The sequence below is a fragment of the Homarus americanus genome, unplaced genomic scaffold (assembly GCF_018991925.1).
Source record: "Homarus americanus isolate GMGI-L3 unplaced genomic scaffold, GMGI_Hamer_2.0 scaffold25483, whole genome shotgun sequence".
NCBI lineage: Eukaryota > Metazoa > Arthropoda > Malacostraca > Decapoda > Nephropidae > Homarus > Homarus americanus.
The window spans coordinates 505563-532756 of record NW_024726235.1 but is presented as its reverse complement, the minus strand read 5'-3'; the positions used below and the strand labels follow the sequence as shown (position 1 = coordinate 532756).

The window sequence follows — 27194 nt, the reverse complement described above, 5'->3', positions numbered from 1 at the left end:
TTAATCCGGCGCGTGACAATGTCGTGGTCTGCACTTTGATCTGCCGCCCCTCCAAAGAGGCCGCTTCATCTGCCGCCCGCTGGCCCTCGCAGACACCACATGTTGCACGCCGCCCACTGCAACACCACAGACACGTGCTGTACGCCGCCCACCCAAAGATATGATTATAACACCGCCCACCCACAGACACGTGCTGTACTCCGCCCACCCACAGACACGTGCTGTACTCCGCTCACTACAAGACCAGCCACTCCCTTGTAACAATGAAAACTGTATCCTGTACTCACACACCTGTACGACCAACACCTACCACCTTAATTAACCAGTAACACACACCTGCACGACCAACACCTAATACCTGTAGGAAGAACTCGTAACAAAGGTACATCTCCACAATAACGATAAATAACAAGAAATAATCAAATGTCTTTTTTTTTTTACAAGATGTGATTGTAGAGTGGGGGTGGAAGAAGAGGAGGGGTAGAGGGGGGGGTGGAAGAAGAGAGGGGGTAGAGGGGGGTGGAAGAAGAGAGGGGGTAGAGGGGGTGAAGAAGAGAGGGGGTAGAGGGGGGGAAGAAGAGAGGAGGTAGAGGGGGGGTGGAAGAAGAGAGGGGGGTAGAGTGGGGGTGGAAGAAGAGAGGGGGTAGAGGGGGGCGAAGAAGAGAGGGAGGTAGGGGGGAAGAAGAGAGGGGGAGAGGGGGTGGAAGAAGAGAGGGGTAGAGGGGGAAGAAGGAGAGGTAGAGGGGTGGAAGAGGAGGGGAGTGGGGGGTGGAAGAAGAGAGGGGTAGAGTGGGGGGGAAGAAGAGAGGTAGAGGGGTGAAGAAGAGGGGGTGAGGGAAGAGAGGGAGGTAGAGGGGGTGGGAAGAAGAGAGAGGGGTAGAGTGGGGGTGGAAGAAGAGAGGAGGTAGAGGGGGGTGGAAGAAGAGAGGGGGTAGAGTGGGGGTGGAAGAAGAGAGGGGAGGTAGATGGGGGGGTGGAAGAAGAGAGGGGGTAGAGGGGGTGGAAGAAGAGAGGGGTAGAGGGGGGTGAAGAAGAGGGGTAGAGTGGGGTGGAAGAAGAGAGGGGAGGTGGGAGGGGGAAGAAGAGAGGGGTAGAGTGGGGGTGGAAGAAGAGAGGGGGTAGAGTGGGGGGGGAAGAAGAGAGGGAGGGTAGGAGAGTGGGGGTGGGAAGAAGAGAGGTAGAGGGGGGGTAGAAGAGAGGGGTAGAGGGGGGTGAAGAAGAGAGGGGGTAGAGGGGGGTGGAAGAAGAGAGGGAGGTAGAGGGGGTAAGAAGAGAGGGGTAGAGTGGGGTGGGAAGAAGAGAGGGGGTAGAGTGGGGGGGGAAGAAGAGAGGGGGGTAGAGGGGGTGGAAGAAGAGAGGGAGGCAGAGTGGGGGTGGAAGAAGAGAGGGGGTAGAGTGGGGGTGGGAAGAGAGGGAGGTAGAGGGGTGGAAGAAGAGAGGGGGTAGAGTGGGGTGAAGAAGAGAGGGAGGTAGAGGGGGGGGAAGAAGAGAGGGGTAGAGGTGGGAAGAAGGAGGTGGAGTGGGGTGGAAGAAGAGAGGGAGGTAGAGTGGGGGGGTGGAAGAAGAGAGGGGTAGAGTGGGTGGAAGAAGAGAGGGGAGGTAGAGTGGGGTGGAAGAAGAGAGGGGGTAGAGTGGGGGTGGAAGAAGAGAGGGGAGGTAGAGTGGGGGTGGAAGAAGAGAGGGAGGTAGAGGGGGGGGAAGAAGAGAGGGAGGTAGAGTGGGGGTGGAAGAAGAGAGGGAGGTAGAGTGGGGGTGGAAGAAGAGAGGGGTAGAGTGGGGTGGAAGAAGAGAGGGAGGTGGAGTGGAGGAAGAGAGGGAGGTAGAGGGGGTGGAAGAAGAGAGGGAGGTAGAGTGGGGGGGTGGAAGAAGAGAGGAGGTAGAGGGGGGGTGGAAGAAGAGAGGAGGAGAGGGGGGGGTGGGAAGAAGAGAGGGAGGTAGGAGGGGGGTGGAAGAAGAGAGGAGGTAGAGGTGGGAAGAAGAGAGGGGAGGTAGAGGGGGGGAAGAAAGAGGGAGGTAGAGGGGTGAAGAAGAGAGGGAGGTAGAGTGGGGGAAGAAGAGAGGGAGGTAGAGTGGGGGGTGGAAGAAGGAGGGAGTGTAGAGTGGGGGTGGAAGAGAGGGGAGGTAGAGTGGGGAAGAAGAAGGGGGGAGAGGAGACTATATGTGTGTGGGGAGAACTTTTATATGGGGATGAGGAGGGGGGTGGTGGTAGTGGGGGTGTGGTAGTAGGAGGGTAGTGGGGGGGACAGACAGATGCGGTGTGGGGGAGGTGAGGGGGATAGAGGGGGGAAGGAGGAGGAAGCGTCTAGGAAGGTAATAATAAGTAATAAAGGGGGAGAAGATAAAGAGTGTCGTAGGGCGGAAAGTGATGATGATGAACTAAGAGAGAGGAGGAGGAGGAGGAGGAGGAGGAAGGAACAGGGAGGAGGAGGAGAAGGGGGGGATAGAAAGAGGAGGAGAGGTGGAAAAACACGTAATAAGGATGAAGTTGGCATATCAGGTGTCTATATATTGTCTATTTGTCTGTCTATCTATCAGTAAAAGAAACAATAAAACAATAGAACAATAAAGATAAAACAAAATGAATAATAAAACAAATTAAGTAAAGCAGAGAAACAAAAATCAAAATTAAACAATAACAAAAACAATATGAAATTATTAATAAATAAATAAAACATTAACAAAAACAATATAAAAACAATAATAAATAAATAAAAAAACAATATTAACAAAAGACATTAAATAAAAGATGAATAATTAGTCTCTATTCTACAGAACTTTTATTTAATCTTCTTTTGTATGAAGGTGTAGACATAAACATACAGCCAGACAGAAGACACACACACACACACACACGGACACACGGAAATAACGAAGCCACAAACCATGGGGAAATAAAAAACATTTTTAAACTCTGTAACGTAAGCAGGAATTAATGGGATTTTACGTGTTGTATTAAAGAGTTTTTTTGTAATTTTGTGTAATATAACTGTGATCTGGTCTTATGGTGTCCCTTTAACGTAATTATGAAGATCTATTATTATTATTCCTTAAAAAACTTTTTTATGACTTAAATATTTAGTGATTTAAGTATGACATCTCTATCACACCTTAACATCCTTTTAAGGTAAGACCAGAGCCTCTTCCATGTCCCCAAATTCACTTTAATATCTGTAGGTAAAGGTTTGGACAGACAGACGATCCGAACGAGCAATGAGTCGATGCTTCCTTCCTATATTGACATCCCGACCAGTTTTTGTTGGTACCGGACCCGAGAGAGACAGACAGACAGACAGGCAGCGACGTTGATTGTAAATACCCAGCAAGCACAAGGATAATAGTGTAAAATTAGAGCTGTGGAAGGTGGTGGTGGTGGTGGGACGAGACACTACCCTTCCCTCCCTCCCGCCCACAACCCACGGCCCCCGCCCACGACCCCTACCTCCTGCCCACGACCCCCGCCTCCAGCCCATCACCCTCGCCTCCCGCCCACAGCTAAAACTAATTCTTTACGTTTATTTTTCTATCTGTTTGTTTGCCTGTCTGTCAACCTGCCATGGTCATGACTGGTGGCTGGAGGAGACGACGTGCTTCGATATCCACCTGCTGAGATTGTATGATACGTAGACCTCAGGTTTGTGGGTCTCTCCTCACCCCTCTCCCTCACCCCTCTCCCTCATCCTTCTCCTTCCTCTTTTCTTCAGAGGAGGGTGAAGACGCAGGTGAGGAAGGTAGTGGTGTAGGGAAGGTGGTACCTCACTCACACCGGGGCGGGGAGCGGCCAGTACTACAGGCTCAAGTTAAAACAATATTTTATCCAACAACAGCGATGGAGGGGAGAGCATCAGACTGCCACCGCCTCTTTCCTTACAGTTTCCCAGAGGAGCAGCAACATATGCAGGGTGGACAGCTGTGGTGACTGTACACTGTAGTAACTGTTACACCAACAACAGGCCGCAGTAAACGTCGTCCACCAGAAATAAAGTATAGAGTGGGTAGGTGTGGTGAGTGGTAGGGAGGGTGAGGGTCGCCACCATAGTGTACCAGGTAAACACAGGAGCGCCACACAGCGCTACCTGCCAGCTTATCCGGCTAGTTCCGCTACACTCACGCTTCTCCACCGCATCGATTTGCTGTCAGGGGTTAGAAAAGGGATGTTTGTGGTGTAAGTGAGGCAGGAGAACCTGACTTGGTCCCAACATGATCCTCCGAGAACACACATACACACACTGAGTCTCTGTGTCGTTTATAATTATTTAGTGTTTAGGTTGAGTGATCTCTCGAATTAAACTTGTCTCTGGTGTGTACTGTGAGACACGACTTGACTCTTGTCTCTTACATCTATTACCAAAACTCAACACTTTGTAACCTCTTTCCTTCTCTGTTCACATGACCTGTCCGTCCCCGTGTGCCACCTACTGTACCTCTACATCTAAGACAAGAGGCAGCAGTCTGGGAGATCCTTACTCCCTATAAGACATGACAGAGGGACTATTATCCATTTGTCTCTCACACCCGTCACCTCTCTTCCTCCTGCAGTACAGTAGTCTAAACAGCCTCCATAACTTCTCCCCAAAGAGTGACGCTGCTGTCTACGGGAGAGAGTCCAGTCTAGTACAGCAAAGTGCTTTTTAAAATGTTCAACCTCTTCTCTGTTTTGTTTGTCCTTTCCCCTTCCTTCCCTCCTTATTCTCCCCTCTTTCCTTAGGTCTTTCTCCTCCTCATCCCACATCCTCCCTTTCCCTGTTCTTCCCCTTTCCTCCTCTCCACTTATCCCCTCTTTCTCCCTCCTTTTCTTCCCTTCTTCCTTTTTCCCCTCTGCCCCCCCTCTCAACCCTCACCTGGCGAGCTCAGGAACCAGGTAATCCGGGAGGAGCTGCTGACGAGGAAGAGCTTTATTAACATCACGTCGGGAGATGGACGCCACTGAAGCGGAACACTGACTTGGCGACACCATCACGAGTTTTACCTCTCCCTCCCTGCCACTTCCACCAGCACGCACACCCTCCCTCCCTCCCACTCACTCTCGAATCCCTCCGTCTCACTCCCTCCTTCCATCCCTTCTCTTCATCCTCTTCCACCTATACTGTCCTGAATTCCTTCCTCCACCTACTTCTTCTTCTTCCCCTTCACCCAACATTCCTCCTCCTCCTCCTCCTCACCACACTGTGTCCCTTCTCTAATTAATAATAGAATTAACGATTTTAGTATTGTTACTACTACTACTTCCAATAATAATAATAATAATAATAATAATAATAATAATAATAATAATAATAATAATAATAATAATAATAATAATAATAATAATAATATATTAATAATATTAATATTAATAACAATAATAATATTAACAAAAATAATATTTATAATATTAATAATAATAATAACAAAAATAATATTTATATATAATAATAATAACAATAATATATAATATATAATAATAATAATAATAATAATAATAATATATATATATATATATATATATATATATATATTAATAATAATATATATAAAAAAATATATTTATATATATTATATATATACAATAATAATAATATATAATAATAATAATAATAATAATGTATAATAATAATAATAATAATAATAATAATAATAATAATAATAATAATAATAATATGTAATAATATATGTATATATGTAATAATAATATTAATAATAATATAATAATATATATATATATATATAGTAATAATAATATATATATAATAATAATAATATATATATGATATAGTAATAATAATAATAATATATATATATATAATAAAATAATAATAATAATATATAATAATAATAATAATATATATAATATATATGTATATGTATATATATATATACTCAACGTATATGCATGTTGTATTAATAAATCATCAACAAATACTATACTTTGTGTTGTCATAATCTACCAGACAACCACCACAAGGAACAGCAGCAGCAATAACAGCAATAACAGCAGCAATAACAGCAGCAATAACAGCAGTGGAAGCAGCAGCAGTGTTATAAGGATGTAATAAGTCCTTGGGGTCCTCGTCAATGCCCCAGATGAGAGACCCAGCCACCGTGGCCCACATGGGGGTAGGACAACACTCCTTGCCACTGAATAATTAAAACTACACACTAATAGCGCGGCTCCAGCGACGGACAGATGGAGGGACAATCGATCAGTCATCAGGAGGGCGACACTCACCAACCCACAGAAAACGAGGGATGGAGCAGGTGATATGGGCTTTTGTTTCTCCCACAAAAGGATGCGTCCGCTGTTGGTCTTTTTTGATAGATCCCAGGCAGTCCCTAGTGGCACAGTCGGGGCTCCTCCAGGGGTCACTGCTGGGGGTTGATGAGCGCTCAGTCGGGCCATTTAGAGCGAGTTTCACGATCGGGTTCAGACGTAAGAGCTGATTGGTATGGGGTCGAGTTGTGATGTATGGATAAATTTTACTCCTCTATGTAAAAGCGACGAATACTCTCTCTCTCTCTCTCTCTCTCTCTCTCTCTCTCTCTCTCTCTCTCTCTCTCTCTCTCTCTCTCTCTCTCTCTCATTAGGAGGATTCACAAGCAGGAATTTGCCCCTTCCTCCCAACTCTTCCTTCACCTCCTCCACCCCCCTCCTCCTCCCATCTCATTACGACCCAAATGATAAAATTCAACACATTGTAGTTCTCATTTCATCCACTTCCATTTACATAATAGGAACCTACCATTGCATTTACAAACCCTAATTTACATATAGGATCCTCATTTACACATAGGAACCCCAGTTTATATATAAGAACCTCAGATTACATAATACGAACCCCAAATGCACATAAACGAATCTCATATAATGATAATGGGGAATTTTCCGGGTTGTATTAACATATTCCAGGGAGGTCTTGTCTCAGGGGTAAAATAGCTCAGGGGGGAGCCAGACGGAGGCCGGAGTAGTCCCACTGAGAACGGGAATGATGACGCTGAGAGACAACCAAGCCTTCCTTAGCACCTCGCTGTGTCAGAGTAGTTCCTGGTGGTGGGAACGATGCCACCACCTTCACTGTCGCCTCCTCCTCCTCCTGCAGTGTTAAGGTAGTGAGGTCTCCTGCTGGTGAGAATCTCCTCCCACCACTGTCTCCCTCACTGTCTCTCTCATTCATTCACTGTAGGTAAACTGCAGGTGATTTGTAGCGGTGCAGGGGAGGTACAGGTGAGTCGTGTGGGTGGTGCGGGAAGGTGCTGGGAGGTGCTGGGTGGTGCTGGGAGGTGCTGGGTGGTGCTGGGAGGTGCTGAGTGGTGCGGAAAGGTGCTGGGAGGTGCTGGGTGGTGCTGGGAGGTGCTGGGTGGTGCTGGGATGTGGTGGGTGGTGCTGGGTGATGCTGGGTGGTGCGGAAAGGTGCTGGTGAGTCATATGAGTCGTGCGGTTCCTTAGTTTTTACAATTATTATCATACAAACGTTTTAATCCACAGGGGAAAATATCAACGTTTACACCAGATCGACTAAACGTTTATGTAAGTATATTAACCCCCAGACAAACGTTTAAACAGAGACAAAAACAAAACAAAAATTAAGAAAACAATACAAGAACAGCTTATGAGAAATAATAATCAAAATATCACCCTAATCCTACACGAACTCTCAATGCGGATAAGAACGGATTTGTTTATACTGGACAAGAACGCTGACTAAAACATCCGGATCAAGGGCCTTCCATAAGCGTTGCACATCCGGGAACTCTGTCTGTTTGTTTATACTCTTTCATGACTCGTCGGAGGCTCATTAGAGGACGTGAGTAATTACACGCCACGGATTATCTTAGAGGATTACATGGGAAGGAAGAGTAAATTATCGGTAAACACAGAGTTAGAGGGATAATCCACTTAGCCAGGTACACCTCACTGGCTCGCTCTTACCTGTCCCAGCCACTGATGATGTACTGTACCCCCTCCCCCCTCTCTCTCTCTCTCTCTCACTCTCTCACTCTTCCTTTATCTATAAATCCTCACTACTTCTCACCCCAACCCTTTCCTCATTCCTTTCCTACGATTCCCTCCCACGCCTTCTCTCCCTTCCCCCCTCCTACCTTACCTCCTTTCTCTCCCGTCCCACCACCGTACCTTCCCTACCATCCATTCATCACCCACCCACTCACCCCACTCCCTCCCTCTCTCCCTCCAAGACACGGTGACTAGCAAGGTAGTGTCTCGCGCCTCATACGTCCTACAGATGACAAGTGCGATAACCTCCCTCTTGTTGGGTGTTACAATGATGAGCGCAGCCTCCCGACTCCTTCCTGTCGGGGGGAGGGAGTGAGGAGGAGGTAAGGTAGAGAATGAGAATGTGGTAAGAAGGGAGGGAGAGGTAGAAGGAAGGAGGGAGGTAGGGAGGGGGATTAGAATGACAGATCACACAGTCGTATTAAGACCGAGATAAATTGGGATTTGAGGTGAGGATTTGGGATTTTAGGGAGGGTCAGGATGAAGTGGGATTTAAGGTGACGAGACCAAGAGAAGGTGGGATTAATATTTTAGGTATGATCGGGAGTAGACATAGCTTTAGGGAGTGTAGCTTTAGGGAGTGTAGCTTTAGGGAGTGTAGCTTAAGGGAGTGTAGCTTTAGGGAGTGTAGTTTTAGGGAGTGTAGTTTTAGGGAGTGTAGCTTTAGGGAGTGTAGTTTTAGGGAGTGTAGTTTTAAGTAGAAGAGAAAGAGGAGGAAGAGGAAGAAGAGGAGGAAGATGAAGAAGAGTAGGAAGAGGAGGAGGCATCTGCGGCTAAGAAGTGGGAAAAGAAGGAAGAAGAGGAGGTGAGAGGGAGGAGGTTTGGTGAAAGCAGAGCTAAAAGAGGAAGAAGAAGAAGAAGAAGAAAGAAGAAGAAAAAAGAAGAAAAAAGAAGAAGAAGAAGACGAAAAAGAAGAAAAGATATCTCACCTCTTACCTCCTCAGTCAGTCAGTTTCTTGGGAGGAGCACACACACACACACACACACACACACACACACACACACAGACACACACACACACACACACACACACAAACATTTATCCATATGCAAATGAGGTTCCTTTACTTATTGCTATGACAAATCTATGATGGCTAGCGGACCATTAATTAATACGTGGGGTGAAGGAGTGAGCCGCCACACATCCATTACCGGCCTGCTGCTGACGACGGCGCCCATTCACCGCCCACAAACTAGTATGAATTACCATAGCATTTGTGTGTGTGTGTGTGTGTTGAATCACTCTCCATGTACACAGAACACCCGCTATTACCTCCATTAATATACCATTGAGAAAGACCCATTAGCTTCTCTGTACCATCCCTGCCTATATCCCCCATTCACCCTTCGTCAGCACCCAGAGTAATGGGTCGTAATGGTAAGACAGACCCATTAATCTACAGTATGGTAATGGCAGCAGAGTAATGATAATGGGGGTAAATTAATAATGACAAGACGCCATCCCCATTAACCTATTATAACTGAGGGAATCTTTATTTTGTGACTGGGAATAATGGGTTAAGGAAGGCACGTAGTAGTAGTAGTAGTAGTAGTAGTAGTAGTAGTAGTAGTAGTAGTAGTAGTAGTAGCAGTAGTAGTAGTAGTAGTAGTAACAACCCAACATCACCATAGATCAACACTCACACATACACACACACACACACATACTCACACACACACACACACACACACACACACATACTCACACATGCACACACACACACACACACACACATACTCACACACACACACACACACACACACACACACACACACACACACACACACACACATACACACACACACACACACACACACACACACACACACGACCTCCTTCACATCTTCCTCAAACCTTTGCATTTTTCTCGTCATAAATTTTTGTCCAATAAAAAAAAAGATTGGCGTTGAAGCTTTGGCCTAGCGTCTACAGTTACTAATTAAACGTCACTCTGTATACACAACACGGAATTAAAATACGGATTGTCATTGACATAAATAAGTTGGTATCTGTTTGTTCTTTCATTTATGTCTTTTGTTATTTGCCTGTGCTATATTAGGGATCTTTTTTAACCAAACCTAACCTAACCTAATCTAACCTAACCTAACCTAACCTAACCTAACCTAATCTAACCTAACCTAACCTAATCTAACCTAACCTAACTTGACCTAACACTCTATCTCACTATCACCCCTCACCATCACCACCACCATCCAATCACCACAACTATTCACTGCGACCATCACCACGTGCTTACAGCTGTCCCACATCCCTTTCCTCTCTCCCCTCTCCCTCCCCTCTCTCCCCTCCCCCTCTGCCTCTCTTTCACCCACCATCACACCCATTCCAGCTGTCCCACCCCCCTGTTACCCCTTCACTCTCCCTTTCCCCTCACCTGCCTCTCACCAACCAGTGTTAAGTCCCTCACTCTCTCACCATTAACACCACACTTAACACCACCACCACTACCACAGCTATCACACGCACACACACTGCTCCCTTCCCCTCCTTTTCCGCCCCCCTCCCCTCTCCTACCCACCCCTTCCTTTGTACCTTTCCCTCTCTCATTTATTATCACCACACCATCATCACCACTACCATCACCACCAACACTAACATCCATCATCACTATCAACATCACCACCACTTTTCACCCACTGTCATCACTATCCCTCACCCCTCACCCCTCACCACTCACCACTCACCCCTCACCACTCACCACTCACCCTCACCACTCACCCCTCACCCTCACCCTCCACCCCTCACCACCCCCTCTAACTAATAACTCCTCACCTCTTCCCAATTCTTTCACCTCCAATTACTGAGATAATCACCAAGATACCTGGACAGATAACAACAGGACTACGTGTTTGATGACATTATCCAAGCCCCCAGCCACCCGCTCCTCTCCCACAGGTAACAAAGCCGCTGGTGTGTTATCTGTGCGCCTCCGTGTCTCTCCCACAGGTAACAAAGCCGCTGGTGTGTTATCTGTGCGCCTCCACACGCCTCCACACGCCTCCCTGTGTTGGCTTTATCGCGGCAGTAGCGGCTGGCAGGGTGCGAGTGTGTGCTCTATCTCTCCCGCTTATCGCTAATACCTGCCCGGGGGAGGGAGGGAGGGTGAGGGGAGGAGAGGGGAAAGAGAGGTAGGGAGGAAGGGGAGGAGAGGGGAAAGGGACTAGGGTAGGGAGGAAGGGGAGGAGAGGGGGAAGAGAGGAAGGGAGGGAGAGGAGGAAAGGGGATTGAGGGAGGAAGAAGATAGGGGAAGGGGACTGAGGTAGGGAGGAAGGAAAGAGGGAGAGGGAAAAGAGAGGAAGGGAGGAAGGGAGGGAGAGGAGGAAAGGGGATTGAGGGAGGAAGGATGGTAGGGAGAGAGAGAGAGAGAGAAGGGAAGGGTAGGAGGATGAGGGAGAAAGGATGGAAGATGCAAGGAAGGGAAGATGTGATAGGAAGGGAGGAATCTTCACGTCATACAAAGGACGAATTATGTTTAAAATGTCGTAAATAAAATAAACTTGTCTTAGTCATTTTACCTGAAGTTGTATGATTGATTTTTTCGTGTTTATTCCTTAAGAGAAAATGTTGTAGTTTGTTTGAGAAGATGAGTCATTTGTAGTGAAGATCTCTCTCTCTCTCTCTCTCTCTCTCTCTCACTATGTAGTTTGAGAATAAATCATAAGGGAGTATTAATTTACTCTCCCATGAATACAAACACCTCAGGCAAATGTTTTCACTTCATTCTATAAACCTTGTGGTAATGTGTGTGTGTGTGTGTGTATGTGTGTGTGTGTGTGTGTGTGTGTGTGTGTGTGTGTCGTAGGCAGGCCCCGAGCCCTCTTCACATACTCACCTCACACACACACACAGCAGGTGAGTAGTGTGGCCTGACGCCTTTAACTCTCTCTCTCTCTCTCTCTCTCTCTCTCTCTCTCTCTCTTTCTCTCTCTCTCTCTCTCTCCAGTGAATCTAATGAGTAGTTTCCCCCACAAGAAAATATTATCCACTTTACCACTTAAATATAGTCCACACAGGTACAGTCAACGCCACTTATAAGCCACACAGACTAGCGGCCTCCAAATTCATAACCGATAACCTCTCTGTAACCTCCTCCCCTCCCCTCCCTCAACCTCCAGAAATAAACAAACCTCTCGATCGTTTTAGTTACCGAGGTGGCTATCCAAACTGACCCCTTCAGTACGATAACTTAATTTTAAACTCCTTTTATGAATTAAGTTTAAGGTGATTGTCTTTCTTTGGTTTGTCTGTAGTCTGTGTAGAATATTAAACCAGACAGATATGTGGAGACTGTTGGTAGTTTTGGTTTAGTCGTGGTTTGGGTGGTTAGGTCTGAGACAACATACTCACGTCTCCGAAAGCGTTGATTTTTGGAATAAGAAAATATTTTAAAATGTGTTCTATCGTTGTTTGTTTTTACAGGAAATATTCCACCCAGGTACAGATCATCGACCCACAACAAAGCCTAGTGGGGTGTGGGGGGGAAGGGGGGGTGGATAAACAATGTAAACAATTCTGGATAATTTTGTCACCAGTTAATTAACACCACTTTGAGACATCGATGACGTAAGTGTTTCAAGATTTCAGGAACAGCTCTTCGAAACATCAGACTCAATCATCCCAAAACGAACCATATTACGAACTAAAACATTGACATATAATCTTGTGTAATATGTTGTTATTAGATCAGATAAAGATCTCTAAAGTAAAACACAACCAAACTCAGTCCATTATAACACTGGGACGAGGTTTGATCGGTTCGCTTAGGTTTTGAATCTGTCTCGTTTCGTGGTTTCGGTTTCACGAGACTGTCAACAAAGGTCTCTGACACGACAAGACCTCCTCAGTGGTGTCTCTGCCTTGGTGCCGGTAAGGGCGTGCACGATGGCTTACAGACAAACATACAGCCGATGAAGAGAATGAAATTAACGAGGTCTGTTAAGTATCGTAAAGTGTTCGTCAGTGTAGTAAAGTGTTTATAAGTGTCTTAAAGAAGTTATAAGTGTCTCAAAGCTGGTGTTGAGTTTCATAAAGTGCTTTTAAGTGCCGTAAGGTTTTCAATGGTATTGTGTAGTGATCACATTCATCATAATGTGTTCGTAAGTAACGTAAAGTGTTTATAAGTGTTGTAAAGTGTTTGTGTCACGAATACTTATAAGTAGTTGTGGGCGCCAAAAACGCCCATACGTGTCATAAGAGTGGTATAAAGTGTCGTAAAGTGCCATAAGGTGTTACAAGGATTCATGTAATATTCACAAAGTTTTATGAGTGCCTTTAAGTGCCAGTAGGTCTGATAAAGTGCCATTAAGTCTAATAAGTGTCGCGTTATGTCGTAAGATGCGGTGCACAATGAAAAAAGTGCTATGAAGTGTCAGAGGTGTTATGAAATGTCCTAATGTGTCAAGGTGTCCTAATGTGTCAAGGTGTCCTAAAGTGCCGTAAAAAGCCCTATATTGTTCCATAGTGTCATAAAGTGACAAAGTGTCATAAAGTCTCGAATAGTTATAAGTCTCCAAGCAGTACAAGAGTGTCATACGGTGTCGAAAAGTGTCGTGAAGTGCTGTGAAGCCTCTCAAAGTGTCGTAAAGTCCCATTAATGTCGTAAAGTGTTGCAAAGTGTCTTGAACTATGGCAAGGTGTAAAATGTGTCATGGAGTACAGCAAAGTGTCGTCAAGGAGCAAGAGGTGTCATACAAGTGTCAAGACAGGTACCAGGAGGTGACCCTGTACGACACCAGGGTTCCCGTGACCACCAGCACAAGGTAAGTTATAGTTCGGAAATTTAAGAAATTTAGGAGGAGGTAAGAGAGGGCGGGCTGACCGCTTAGCTAAGCTAATGGTGTGTTAGGGTTGTGTCATGGGTTAGTTATTGTCTGTCGGTACAGGCACTAGACATCCTACCCTGCCCCATATATGGGTGTTTTGAGGGCCTTATTTCATATTCCGCCGACCCTACTGGCGGATGCTGGTCTAGGGAGGATGTCTATTGCCTGGCTGTATAGATCGGGGGTGGTAATGGACCTTTTGAGATTTGGTAAATTTTTGGAAACTATGTATGGTTGTTGTCGTTATCTGGTGGGAGTCTTTGAAAGAGTTCTTGCTCTGATCGTTCTATCTTTTGACAGACTGCTGACCAGGGTGTGCAGCTGCTGGTTGGTAGGTTTTATTCTCAGGTCTCTATGTATCTCGGCTTTGGGTCTGGTGAAGGGGTATCTTTCACTTGCAATGAATCTTAGGGCTTCATTTTGGACCACCTGTAATTTTAATATTTGAGTGGTGCTCATAGTATGAAGAGGTATTGCTGGGTAAGTTAATATCGGTATGATAAATGATGTCACCAGGCGGAGTTTATTTTCTCAGGAAGCGCTTTAAAGCGGTATAGTTTTCTCAGCTCTCTTTTTGCCTTTTCCTTCCTGGTGTGGACATGATGGGAGTAACCTGTCATGGATATATACAGGCCCAGGAGGGTGCCTTTGCTTTTGTATTCTATCTGGGCATTAATGGTTACTAATGGATGGGTTTTCCTTCTGCATAAGAATCACTGTGAATTTCAGGAGGCTGGTTTGGATTTTCCAATGTTTTTCTTAATTATTTACCCTCTCTAATTCCCGCCTGGTGTTGTCAACCTGTAACGCTCGCGATTTTCCTTGATGTGTTGTTATTTGAGTAATGTCATCTGCATACATAATATCTTCGTTACCAATTCTACTTTGTGGTCGTCTGTGGTCCCGTCGCTGTCTATATGAAAGTGTCCCCCTCCCCCCCCCTGCCCTTCCCTCACGCCGTCTGAGGGTATCGGAGTCCTCCCACCTTCCCGTCAGAGCCTCGCCTCTTCCATTCAAGTGGGTACAGTGATCACACTCATCTGTTTTAGAGGCATCCGTATCTCTCCTGGAAAGCTCTTACTACACCGAGATAAAATGACCCTCACCATGCTCTTATCCTCTTTCAATTTTATCCTTCCCTCTCCTCTCATCTTCTCCCACCCCCGTCTCTACTCCTTCATCACCTTCCATCTCCTCTTCTCTCACCCTCCTTCCATCCCCTCCCTATCACCTTTTCTCCCCCCTCCTTCCCTCCTCAATCCCTCCTTTCTTATCCCCTACATCCCCCTCCCTCCCTCCCCTTTCTATCCCCCTCCCTCCCTCCCTCCCTCCCTCCCTCCCTGTAGGATCAGATAGAGGGGTAACAAGGGTGTCACCTCGACGCTACAACTTTAACAGTTTGTTATCAGACGTCAGGATCAGGGAGGGGTGGGGGGGGGGAGGTGGGCGGCTGGGAGGAAGGGGAGGAGTCGGGTGATGAGGATGGCTGGGAGAAAAGGGGAGGAGGAGGCGGAGGGAGAGAGTGAGTGGAGGAGGAGGCAAAGGAAGGAAGGTGATGAAGGTGGCTGGGAGGAAGGGAAGGAGGGGAAGACGAAAAGCAGAGTGGGTGAGGTGGAAGAAGAGGGAGATAGGAGGAGAGTTGGGATGAAGAAGGGAGGGAGGAAGAGGAATAACTAGTGAATGAGAGACAGGGAGGATGAGGAGAGTTGAGGCAGAGTACAATGACTTAATCCCCTGAGTACAATGATAATCCCTCGAGTACAATAGATTAATCCCTCGAGTACGATGATAATTGTATTCACGGGATTAACTCATCCTACGCACAGGGCTAATTTAACTTAATGTAACCTGATAACGATCACTTAATGACACGACCTAACAACACTTCAATCTGACGTGACATGACACTTAACCTAACCTTCTACCATGTCACTAATAAACCTAACATGACACGATATGACCCTATACCTGTTGTTGTCCCGCTATTCACATCGTACCTTGACATGACATGACCGAAGGTGAATCATCCTTACCTGTTGCGGCGTGAGGTTAATGAGAGAGGCCAGGTGTTCTCGCTCAGGCGCTGATAGGTATTTCTGCTGCTTGAAGCGTCGTTCTAACTCATACACCTGTTGAAGGAGGTCGAGAGGTCAGTGGTGTATAATAGGTCAAAGCAGGTGTGGTAGTAAGTAATATAACAAGTGTATTGTAAGTGTGGGTAAGTGTGTAACAGGTGTGATAGTGGAGGGGGACGGGGAGGACTCACCTGGGCTTGCGTGAAGAGGATCCTACGTTTTCTGCGCTGTGAGAGGGGGAACTGCATCGCTTTGTTGTCACCCATACTACATGTTGATAGCGACGTCACGTTCCCCATATTCATGTTCATGTTGGAGCCGCCCATCAGCCGCGAGACTGTAACAACAAACACAACAAATTCATTAATGACGCGACAAATACATTACTAACAAGACAAACACAACAACGACACTTTGAGTATAACACGGCAACAACAACATTTCGTAACAAGGATATATACACAGTCGTTATTTGCCGCCACCAACCACGAAACACTAACAACAAGCACAAAACAAACACATTACTGACACGACAAACACAACAACGACACGATAAACACCCATAACATAAGAACATGAGAATGGAGGAAACTGCAGCGGGCCTACTGATCCATACTGGGCAGTCCTATTTACACCCAACCCCTATTGCTCATATATCCATCCATCCTATGTTTGAAGCTATCCAGCGCATTCGAGTTAATGATGATATTTGGTAACTTTTTCCACTCATCCACTACTCTATTTCCAAACCAATGTTTACTTATCTCGCGCCTAAATCTAAATTTGTCTAATTTAAAACCATTGCTACAAATTTGCTCCTGGTTGGATAGTTTGAGTACCTTTGTAATGTCCCCTTTGTTTAGCCCTGACTTCCATTTATACACCTCGATCATGTCGCCCCTCGCTCTACGTCTCTCGAGGGAGTGCAAATTAAGATGCTTTAACCTGTCTCTGTACTCAAGGTTCCTAATGCCCGGGATTAGTCTTGTCATTCTCCTCTGAATTCTTTCTAGGGATTCTATATCCATTCTGTAATACGGTGACCAGAACTGAGCTGCGTAATCCAAGTGAGGTCTCACAAGCGCAAGATATAGTTTTAGGATGACCTCGCTAGTCTTGTAACTAACACTCCTTTGTATGAACCCAAGTACTTTGTTAGCCTTGTTTCTAGCAAATACACATTGTTGACTTGGTTTTAGATTCCTACTTATCATTACTCCTAAATCTTTCACACAGTCGGATTTCTCTATAAAAACGTTGATCGTCTGATATCTGGTTTCTCTGTTTACATCTCCTAGACTAAGTACTTTACATTTGTCCACATTTCATCTGCCATTTTCCAAACCACGTGACAAACCTTAGTATTGGGGAAAAAATTAACTACCATCCTACAACGGACACTAACGCAATCATATTAAGTTAATGACAAGAACAACAAAGACATCAGTGAGGCAACAAATACAGCAATGACATTAGTAAGGAGATATTTACAGAGTCGCAGCGGTAACAAGGACACAACATTATCCTGAAAAGTAATTACTAATATAACAACACTAGCTTTACCGATAACACCACCATTACGACCGATAAAACCACCAAGAATACCGATAACAGCACCGATAACAACAACAACAGGGGCGGAACAGGTAACAGGAACATTGTGCACCGCTACTGACAGACGTAATTACCAGATCAATAATCGCAGAAGCAGCCGTCTACCTGTGACATCGAGACATCCTCAACACCACAACACTTACCCGGGGAGAGGGAGAGGTGAGGGGGGAGAGGTGAAGGGGAGAGAGAGGGAGGTGAGGTGAGAGGGGGAGGGAGGGAGAGAGGGAGGGAAGGGATGATGAAGGGGAGGGAGTGAGAGTAAATGTGGGGGTGAGAGAGAACAATAACAACACTAATAAAAATAACTAACAAATAGTGTAGAAGTGAAAGAAACAAAGACTAGAGATACGATAGAGTATAAGGTAATTAAGGTATATCAACTCTGTGATTGGTTGATTCTGACGACGGAGAACAAATGACGATCAAAATTCCTTGCGATTCAAACACACATAAACAAAAACCACGAATTACCCGCAAGAATTTTACCATAAAAGCACCGAGTTAAACACATGCCCCGGGTACTTTTTTTTTAAAGCACTTAGATATGTATATGAAAAAAGTCATAAGTAGCGAATTAAATCTAAAAAATCTGGGCTTCAAAACATACTTCAGAATCTGTAGTTAATCTGTGTCGGCAGATTTACTTTGTTATTTTTTTCGTTTTCTGTTTGCTAGTTTTTCTTGCACTAATCTGTGTAAATTAAGAACGTGATTTTTTATAGATGTTTAAGACCAACTGCTGGATGTTGAGGTGAGGCCGTAGGGTAGTTGGGGGTGTACGTGTTGACGAACTATACACACACACACACACACACACACACACACACACATACACACACAAGTAAGCGACAGTAGGTTAGAGAGAGAGAAAGCCAGCGAGAGAGAGAGAGAGAGAGACATTCAGCGTATAAAAGACAAGAGAGAGAGAGATGAGAGAGAGAGATAGAACAGAGAACAGTGTTCAATCTCATTAACATCATTGGCTCCCCGGCCCAGGATCGCCTCAGTCCCCTAGCCCATTATCTCTCTTGATCTGCAACCCTCTCGTGCAGGGTCTGGTATCGGATCCAACCCCCTATTGAAGTGAATCCGATCCTCTTAAAGCGGATCCGATCCCCTTAAAGCAAATCCGATCCTCTTACAGTGGATCAAACTCACTTTTGAAGAGGATCCGATCCTCTTAAAGCGGATCCGCTGCTCTTAAAGCGGATCCCATTCTCTTAAAACGAATCAGATCCTCTTAAAGTGGATCCAATCTCTCTTAAAGTGAATCCAACCCCCCTCTTTAATGCGAATCCAACCCCCTCTTGATAGTGGATCCAACCCCTCTAAAGCAGATCAAATCCCTCTTGAAGCCAATGAAATCCCTCTTAAAACGGGTCTGGTATAAGATTCAAAGCCTCTTCTTAAAGTGGATCTGCTAATGAATCCAACTCCTCCTTAAAGTAGGTTTGATATCGGATTCAATTCCCCTTCCTAAAGCGGGTTTGGTATCGGATCCAGACCTTTTGTCGTCAGATTTACACTCACGTCCAACGAGTTTGCCATCGGATCCAACCTCTCTGTTATCGGATTCAATCCCAATAGTATCGGATCCAACACCTATAGAGTCGGATCTGAATCATTATAACGGGGGAGGGGGGTTACCGGAAAGTGTATCGGGGAAGGGAGGATGGATAGAGGAGAAAGAGAGAGAGAGGAAAGGGGGGAGAAAGGGGGAATGGGGAGTGGGAGAGAGAGGAGGGATGGAGAAGGAAGAGGGAAGTGGAGGAGAGAGAGAGAGAGAGAGAGAGAGAGAGAGAGAGAGAGAGAGAGAGAGGAAAGAAGGCAAAGGGAGGGAAAGGAGGAGATAGAGAGGAGGGGGAGAAAGAAGGGACGAGAGGAGAAAGAGGGGAAGGGAAGGGGAAAGAAAAGGGGAATAAGGGAAGGAAGGGGAAAGAGTGAGTGAGTGAGATGCCTGATTATTATTGCCAAGGGCTCTTGTCTCCCGTTACGGCACCTTAATTGCTAAAACTGTTTATTTTTTGGTCTCACTCAGAAAAGACCGTGAATAAGAGGGGGTAGGGGGAGAAGAAGGGGGGGGAGAGGGGAGGTGTGTGTGTGTGGAAGAAAATTAATAACAGAGACAGACAGAAACATAAATAACAAAGGGACACTCAAAGAAACACACACACACACACACACACAGACACACACACACACACACACACACACACACACACACACACACACACACACACACACCAGGTCGTGAGAAGAAAGGTTGGCCAGGCAGGGAGAGAAGGAGGAAAGGTGGGAGAGAAGGGGGGAGGGAGAGAGGGAGGAAAAGGGGGGGGGAGGGAGGAATAAACAAGCAGATTACACAATCCTTGGCGCACTAGGTGTACAGTGAGTGTGTGTACAGAGAGCGCACAGTGTGTACGTGCATATAAGGTGCACATGAGTGGTTTACAGAGGCCACAAATACAGTCACTAAGAGAGTTGGCAAAAAAAGATTCGAAAAAGGGATCATACAAATCGATTTACCATTCACGTAAAGTTACCACCACACTCGAGTCCTTCTATAAGTTTATAAGTGCGTGGAGTGTGTGAGTGTCTTGTGGAGAGAGAGAGAGTGTGTGTGAGAGAGGTTGGAGGACAGAGAGAGTGAGAGGGGTTGGAGAGGGGAGGCGAGGAGAGGGTCTGAAGTGATATAAACATCTTGATTCGAGTCACAACATTGAGTAGTAAAGTTGTAATGTGCTCTCTCTCTCTCTCTCTCTCTCTCTCTCTCTCTCTCTCTCTCTCTCTCTCTCTCTCTCTCTCTCTCTCTCTCTCTCTCTTTACCACCTCCCTCCCTGTTGTAACTTCTTCAAACTCTCTTATCACACACCACCTGTGAGGGAGTTACTACACTATGTGTCTGCTGTTCACCTCAGCGCACATGACCTACGTGACCTCCGCTGTAAACATTAATCTGTTTGTTCACTGTATGTTCCTTTACCTTTCTCTGATGAAGACTTTTGTTAAACCACCAATATATGTAATAAGTCATTTATGTCCAATGTATATTTTCAGACTTCGGGCTGCAAACTTTTTCAATAAACCGTTAATCATTATTATTATTATTATTATTATTATTATTATTATTATTATTACACACACACACACACACACCTGCACTACCACACATTTACACCTGCTCTCCCACACACCTCTCACTCAATGCATGCCTGCACCCTACCTCACTCCTCCTCTCCCTTCACATACGGTACACCTCTCTCTCTCTCTCTCTCTCTCTCTCTCTCTCTGTCTGTCTCTCTCTCTCTCTACCTTGCGACAACGGGGACCATCTAACAGTAATATCCCATTTCAAAGCGACTCATATTGCAATTGATTAAAAGCGAGTTTTGGCAGGAGGCTGTGTCAACAGTGTTTAGCAGGGAGGGGGGGGGGCACCTGACGGAGGAGGAGTCACTACCACACACCAGCAGGAGCAAGGCAGAGGACACGACCCTACCAGGAGAACAAGATCTTTAGTTTTATGGAGAAGTCAATCTTTTTACCTGGTAGACGAAATATAGGTGTGAACTTAGAGAGAAAACAGAAGAGATTCATTCGTAAAAGACAAACTTAATAGTTATCTTAGAAAATGATGGAATATTGGCATGTCTTGAGGGAGGAAATATACGGGAGTTAAGGACAACACAGTTCATATCATCCAGAGTTTCTTGTGGTAGATGAGAAGGAAATATTTCTTGTCACAGGATATACAACGACATCCGCCCACTAGAACCTATGTTATTGTTGTTCAGGCGGACGGACGGACGGACTAACAAGCAGACGGACGGACTAACAAGCAGACGGACGGACTAACAAGCAGACGGACGGCCAAATTAACTGACGGATAGATGGATAGATGGACAGTGCTTGTTGATGGCGACCAAAGATAAACACACAGGGAGTAATTCATTATAAAAAACCGGATCTAAAAATACGTCAAGATAAAATCAATTTAATTACTACAACTTCTGTATTTATCAAACATCATCAGTATTAATCTGTATAAACACAACATGAACCAAACCTTAACAATATTTTTAACACCATCTATCGATATTAACTGAAATGTTAATCTTATTCTTTACCTTCATGTTAATTAACTTAAAGGAAGAGAAAGTAGTTATATTCTCTTAGTTGTATCTATATATAGTTGCATGAATATTAATTAGTGACATACAAACACACTTAGATTAATGCGTTAGACTATGAGAGTTACCTTCTCTTCTTCCTCTTGTTTATTTAGGGGAAAATGGTCACGTATGAATCATTGAGAACACGAGATGGGGAGATAGAGAGAAGGAGAGATAGAGAGAAGGAGAGAGAGAGAGAGAGAGAGGGAGAGAGGGAGAGAAGGACGGGGTGAGGGGGGGAAGGAGGGAAGGGACGGAGGAACGGACTGGCCTCACCTGGTCATATCACAGGTATTCACAGGTAATTAATTAAGCAAAAGCTGAACTGGTTATGTCCCCCTCTGGCTCGCCGCCACTAAGCTGCTGGGGAGGGTGTAGGAGAGGGTGTTGAGGGGTGGGTGTAGAGGGGTGGGTGTAGAGGAGGGCGTGAGGGTGTAAGGGCTGTGTGTGGGCGTAGGGGCGGGTGTAGGGGTGTAACTCTGCCCTCTACGGTAAACACTCAGTAATGAAAGAGTCATGTATACTAACTGTGGCGGATGTCTCCCAGCGGCCAAGTCTCTCAAACTCACGGATATTTACCTCACAGTTAACGAGACCAAGAGTGGAGGTTAGGCTGTTTTAATAATGATAAGACTAGGGAGTATGAGGGAGTGTATACAGTATAAGGGAGTATAAGGGAGGTGAATAGTATGAGAGAGTATAAGGGAGGTGAATAGTATGAGAGTATAAGGGAAGTATACAGTATTACACAGTATGAAGGAGTATGAGGGAATGTATACAGTATCAGGGGGTATGAGGGAGTGTATACAGTATCAGGGAGTATGAGGGAGTGTATGCAGTATAAGGGAGTATGAGGGAGTGTATACAGTATCAGGGAGTATGAGGGAGTGTATACAGTATAAGGGAGTATGAGGGAGTGTATACAGTATCAGGGAGTATGAGGGAGTGTATACAGTATGAGGGAGTGTATACAGTATAAGGGAGTATGAGGGAGTGTATACAGTATCAGGGAGTATGAGGGAGTGTATACAGTATAAGGGAGTATCAGTGTTAGCGGGTGACTGGGAGGTCAACATTGACTCTCCGCCTCATACATATTTATCACCCATATGTTAATGATCTCTGTTATTGTCCTTCCTTCCCTACCTCTACCACATTAATCAAAACAACAACAACAACAACGAAGCTCAGGTCATGACCCTTGTAGCTGGATGTCTCTCAGGTCGGCTACCATCTTAGGGCTGCCCCATAGTTATCGCCAGCCCCCTACCTTGCATCTTAGACTTCCCTAGACCTGGAAAGCTATAATATAATCCTAGCTGCCCTAAAATCACACGCCACACCCCCCTTACACCTGCCAATCTCAGGGCTGACCTATAATTATCGCCAGACTCCCTCCATCCTTCTCATCCCCTGCCTCCAGGTGCTACTGTAAACCTCCCAAGGCAGTCCTAAAGTTATCGCCAGATCCTTTCCCTCTCCTCTCCCCCCCACCTCACCCCAGAACCCCACACCCCATCTTCCTACCACCAAGATCCTTCCTCCTCCCTCACTCCTAAGAACCCCTCCCTCATCCCAACTACCCCTTCTCCCTCTCATCCCATCCCCATGACTCCCCCAGCTGAGGCAGACTCGAGTATTCAAAGTTTTTCACCAAAAGTTTATCAACTAACTTTTTTACCTGAAGTCTTAATTAGAATATTTTTCCACCTTCCCTTTTTGAGGTCAGTAGAGTTTATTTCCTTAAGTGCCTCAGTATCTTGCCTTTTTTTTTCCTCCTCTGATTTGGATTAAACTGGAAATTTTTATTAGGTTAGATTTTTCCCTGTACTGTATCATCAATCTGGAGGGTGTTTTTGTTGCGTGTGTGTGTGTGTGTGTGTGTGTGTGTGTGTGTGTGTGTGTGTGTGTGTGTGTGTGTGTGTGTGTGTGTGTGTGTGTGTGTGTGTGCCATTCCCTTTCTTTCATTAGTCAACCTCTCCTTAATAATTTACTTACCCAGGATGGTCTTTAGCGATAGAAAAGTTCATACTGTGATAAGAAAAACTCTTTGGCGGGCAGAATGTAAATTGTGTGTGAGAGAGAGAGAGAGAGAGAGAGAGAGAGAGAGAGAGAGAGGCCTCATGTCTTCCTCTTCCATTCATTTAACTACCATGAGGTCAACCATTACAACCAAGGAACCACACAAGGTCAAGGTCATAAGGTCACGGGTCAAGGTCACGGGTCAAGGTCACCAGTGTGAAGAAAAAGACGAACTAGCTTAAGTTAGTTATTACCTTCCTTGAGTGTAATTAATTGTGTATGACGGTGGTAATGGTGGTAGGGAAATGACACAAACAACCACAACTACCACCATCAGCTGCATCACCACCACCACCCTCACCCCTATCACTACCACCACCACTATCCCCAACCACCTCCACCCCCACCATCACCCCCACCACTACCCCACTCACCCCCACCAGCGCCCCCACCACCACCCTCACTACCACCCCTACTACCACCACCCACCACCACCCCTCACCCCACCACCACCCCCCACCCCACCACCACCACCACCTCACCCCCGCTACCACCCTCCACCACCACCACTACCTCACCCACCCCCACACCCACCTCACCCCTATCACTACCACCCTGTCCCACCCACCCCCCCACCAGCACCCCTAGCACCCCACCCCACTACCCCACTAACTTCTAGCACTTACCCCACCACCCTCCCTACCACCTACACCCCCACACCACCTCACTACCACCCCACCACACCTCCCCACCCCCCACCCACCCCACCCCCCCCCACCCACCACACCACCTCTGCCCACCCCTCACCCACCCACCACCCCCCCCCACACACCACCCCACCACCACCACCCCCACCACCCACCCCCACCACCCACCCCTCCCACACCCCACCCTCACCCCCACCCTCACCATCATCCTCACCACCATCAGCTCGTGGACGGTCCCTGGGCCCCGCCTGCTCACGAGGGTTGGCGCCATTATCTGAGTCTAATTACCCATAATCCCCCACACCCAACAAGTGCCACATGAGGCCACACCGTAAACTCAACCACCATTAGCGGTCACAGAGGGCACAGTTAAGTAAGGTCTCGATAGCATTTCCTTCATCATTTCCAGGCGACAGTTAGGAGGAGGAGAGGCAGGAAGGAGGAGGAGGAAGAAAGGAGGAGGAGGAGGGGGGGGGGGAGAGAAAAAGAAGCAGGGAGTCAAGCCCTTCTATAGACCACCTCCACCTCCTCCACCTCTTCCACCTCCTCCTCCACCTCCTCCTCCTCCTCCTCCTCCAGCAGCCTCTCACGACCTGACTGACATTATCGTAGCCTCAGTGTGTTATTTTCCATAGTGGCGAATACTTTTGTTTTCCATCAATTCATGGTTTAATTTTTGGCTTCAGTGAATTCTTGTTATACGTTGTTGAGTTGTATTGTTTTGAGTCTCGCAGCTGCTTGTGTTGAGTGTTTAGGTGAGACTCAAGTGCTAGTGGGTGACACTTGAAGGTGACGCTTGAGGGTGACGCTTGAGGGTTACAGGTGAGGAGAGTGTGATTGTGATTATTTCCAACTTGTGTACGTGTTAATGCCTGTTAGCTGTGTACGTGTTAATGCCTGTTAGCTGTGTACGTGTTAATGCCTCCTCTCTCTTTTCTCTCCATTCTTACTTTCACCTGCCTTCTTTACCCCTTTCCTTCCCTCTCCCTCCTTCTCTCTGCATCTATAATCTGGTCTTCAACAACTCGGCGTTCCTACTCACGAATGTTAATTGCAGTTAATCTCTTCTCTGGCTGGTAATTAGCAATAAGTTCTATTCTTATGTTCTTATGTTCTTAAGTCGCACCTTACCTACCAACTTCTCAGATGACTTTTTAATTAATTATCTCCCTTAATTACCTGTCTTAATTATCTCCCTTAATTACTTGCCTTAATTATCTCCCTTAATTACCTGCCTTAATTATCTCCTTATTTATCTCTCTTAATTATCTCATTTAATTGTCTCCATTCATTATCTTCCTTAATTATCTTCCTTGATTATCTAATTTAATTATCTTCCTTAATTATCTCCCTTAATTGTCTATAGCCCTTAATTATATATCTCCCTTAATTATCTCCATCTTAAATTGCTCATTTTTATTTCTATGGAACGATGTGTTTGAAGGAAGGAAGGAAGGAAGGAAGGACAATTTTTAATGAATGAATGAATGAAAGAAAGACGGAAGGATAGGAAGGAGGCAAGCAAGGAATTTATCAGTGAAGGAAGGAATGACGGAAGGAAGAATGAAAAGAAGAAAAGATAGAAGGAAAACATGTGAGAGAGAGAGAGAAAGAGAGAGAGAGAGAGAGAGAGAGAGAGAGAGAGCATCTGTAGGAAGGATTAACTCAGAGTTTTCCTAAATAAACTTGTTACACTTTCTTCCATCATAAGCAGCTTTGAGAATTGGGAGGGAGGGATTAAGGGAGGGAGGGGAGGAGTAAGGGAGTGTAATAGGGAGGGAGGGAAGTTAGTAGGGAAGAAATAAAGGAGGGAGGAAGGCGGGTATAGACAGAAGTTGGAGGAAATGAAGGAGTGAAGGAGAAGTTGATAAGGGGAAGGAAGAAAGGTAGAGGAGGAGGGAGGTTGGAGGAGGAAGGGAATGGGGGAGGAAGAGGAAGGAGGAGGAAAGTGGAATAGGAGGTTGGGAGGTGAGGGGAGGGATGTTAATTGCTTCATATGAGGGAGAGAAGGGAAGGAGGGAGGGAGGAAGAAGGGAAGAGAGGGAAAGGTGGGAGGAGAGGTGTAATGGGATGGAGGGAAGGAGGAGGAGAGAGAGGGAACTAGAGGGAACGGAAGAGAAATTAAGGGAGAGAAGGGATACAGAGGATAGGAGGGAGGATGAGGAAGGAAGAGAAGGAACGAGGGAGGAGGGAGGAGGGAGGGACGGAGGGAGGGTGAGAGGAGGAGGGAGAGAGGGAGAGAGGACGTCACAAGGGTAGGAGTCAAATTAAGTTTTAATTCGCTCTAAAATCCCCTAGAGACGTATTATATCACCATAAACATTTAACCTCTTGAATAAGATAACTTAACCCGCTGAGTACGACGACTTAACCCGCTGAGTACGACGACTTAACCCGCTGAGTACGACGACTTAACCCGCTGAGTACGACAACGCCTGAGTACTGTGCATAACCTTGAGTACGATGACAACCCGCTGAGTATGACGACTTAACCCGCTGGGTACGACCTTAACGTGCTGTGTAGCCCCTTGAGTTACGACGACTTAACCCGCTGAGTACGACGACAACCCGCTGAGTACGACGACAACCCCGCCAGTACTGTGCCTTAACCCTTGAGTACGATGACAACCCTCGAGTACGACGACTTAACCCCTCGAGTACGACGACTTAACCCCTTGAGTACTGTGCCTTAACCCCTTGAGTACGATGACTTAACCCCTTCAGTACGGTGCCTTAACCCCTCGAGTACGACTACTTAACCCCTTGAGTACGA

The 27194-nt window shown here is 45.9% G+C and overlaps 1 protein-coding gene across 1 annotated transcript in view; it reads right to left on the bottom strand.

Annotated features, from left to right (window-relative positions):
- LOC121865394 (homeobox protein Nkx-2.1-like) overlaps window positions 1–27194 on the bottom strand; it is a 44847-nt gene that overhangs the window by 6525 nt on the left and 11128 nt on the right. The window contains exons 2-3 of the mRNA XM_042364744.1: window positions 16098–16243; window positions 15865–15960 (exon numbers count right to left, since the gene is read on the bottom strand). Of these exons, the coding sequence (XP_042220678.1) occupies window positions 15865–15960; window positions 16098–16243 (242 nt within the window). The remainder of the gene's footprint in view (window positions 1–15864; window positions 15961–16097; window positions 16244–27194) is intronic.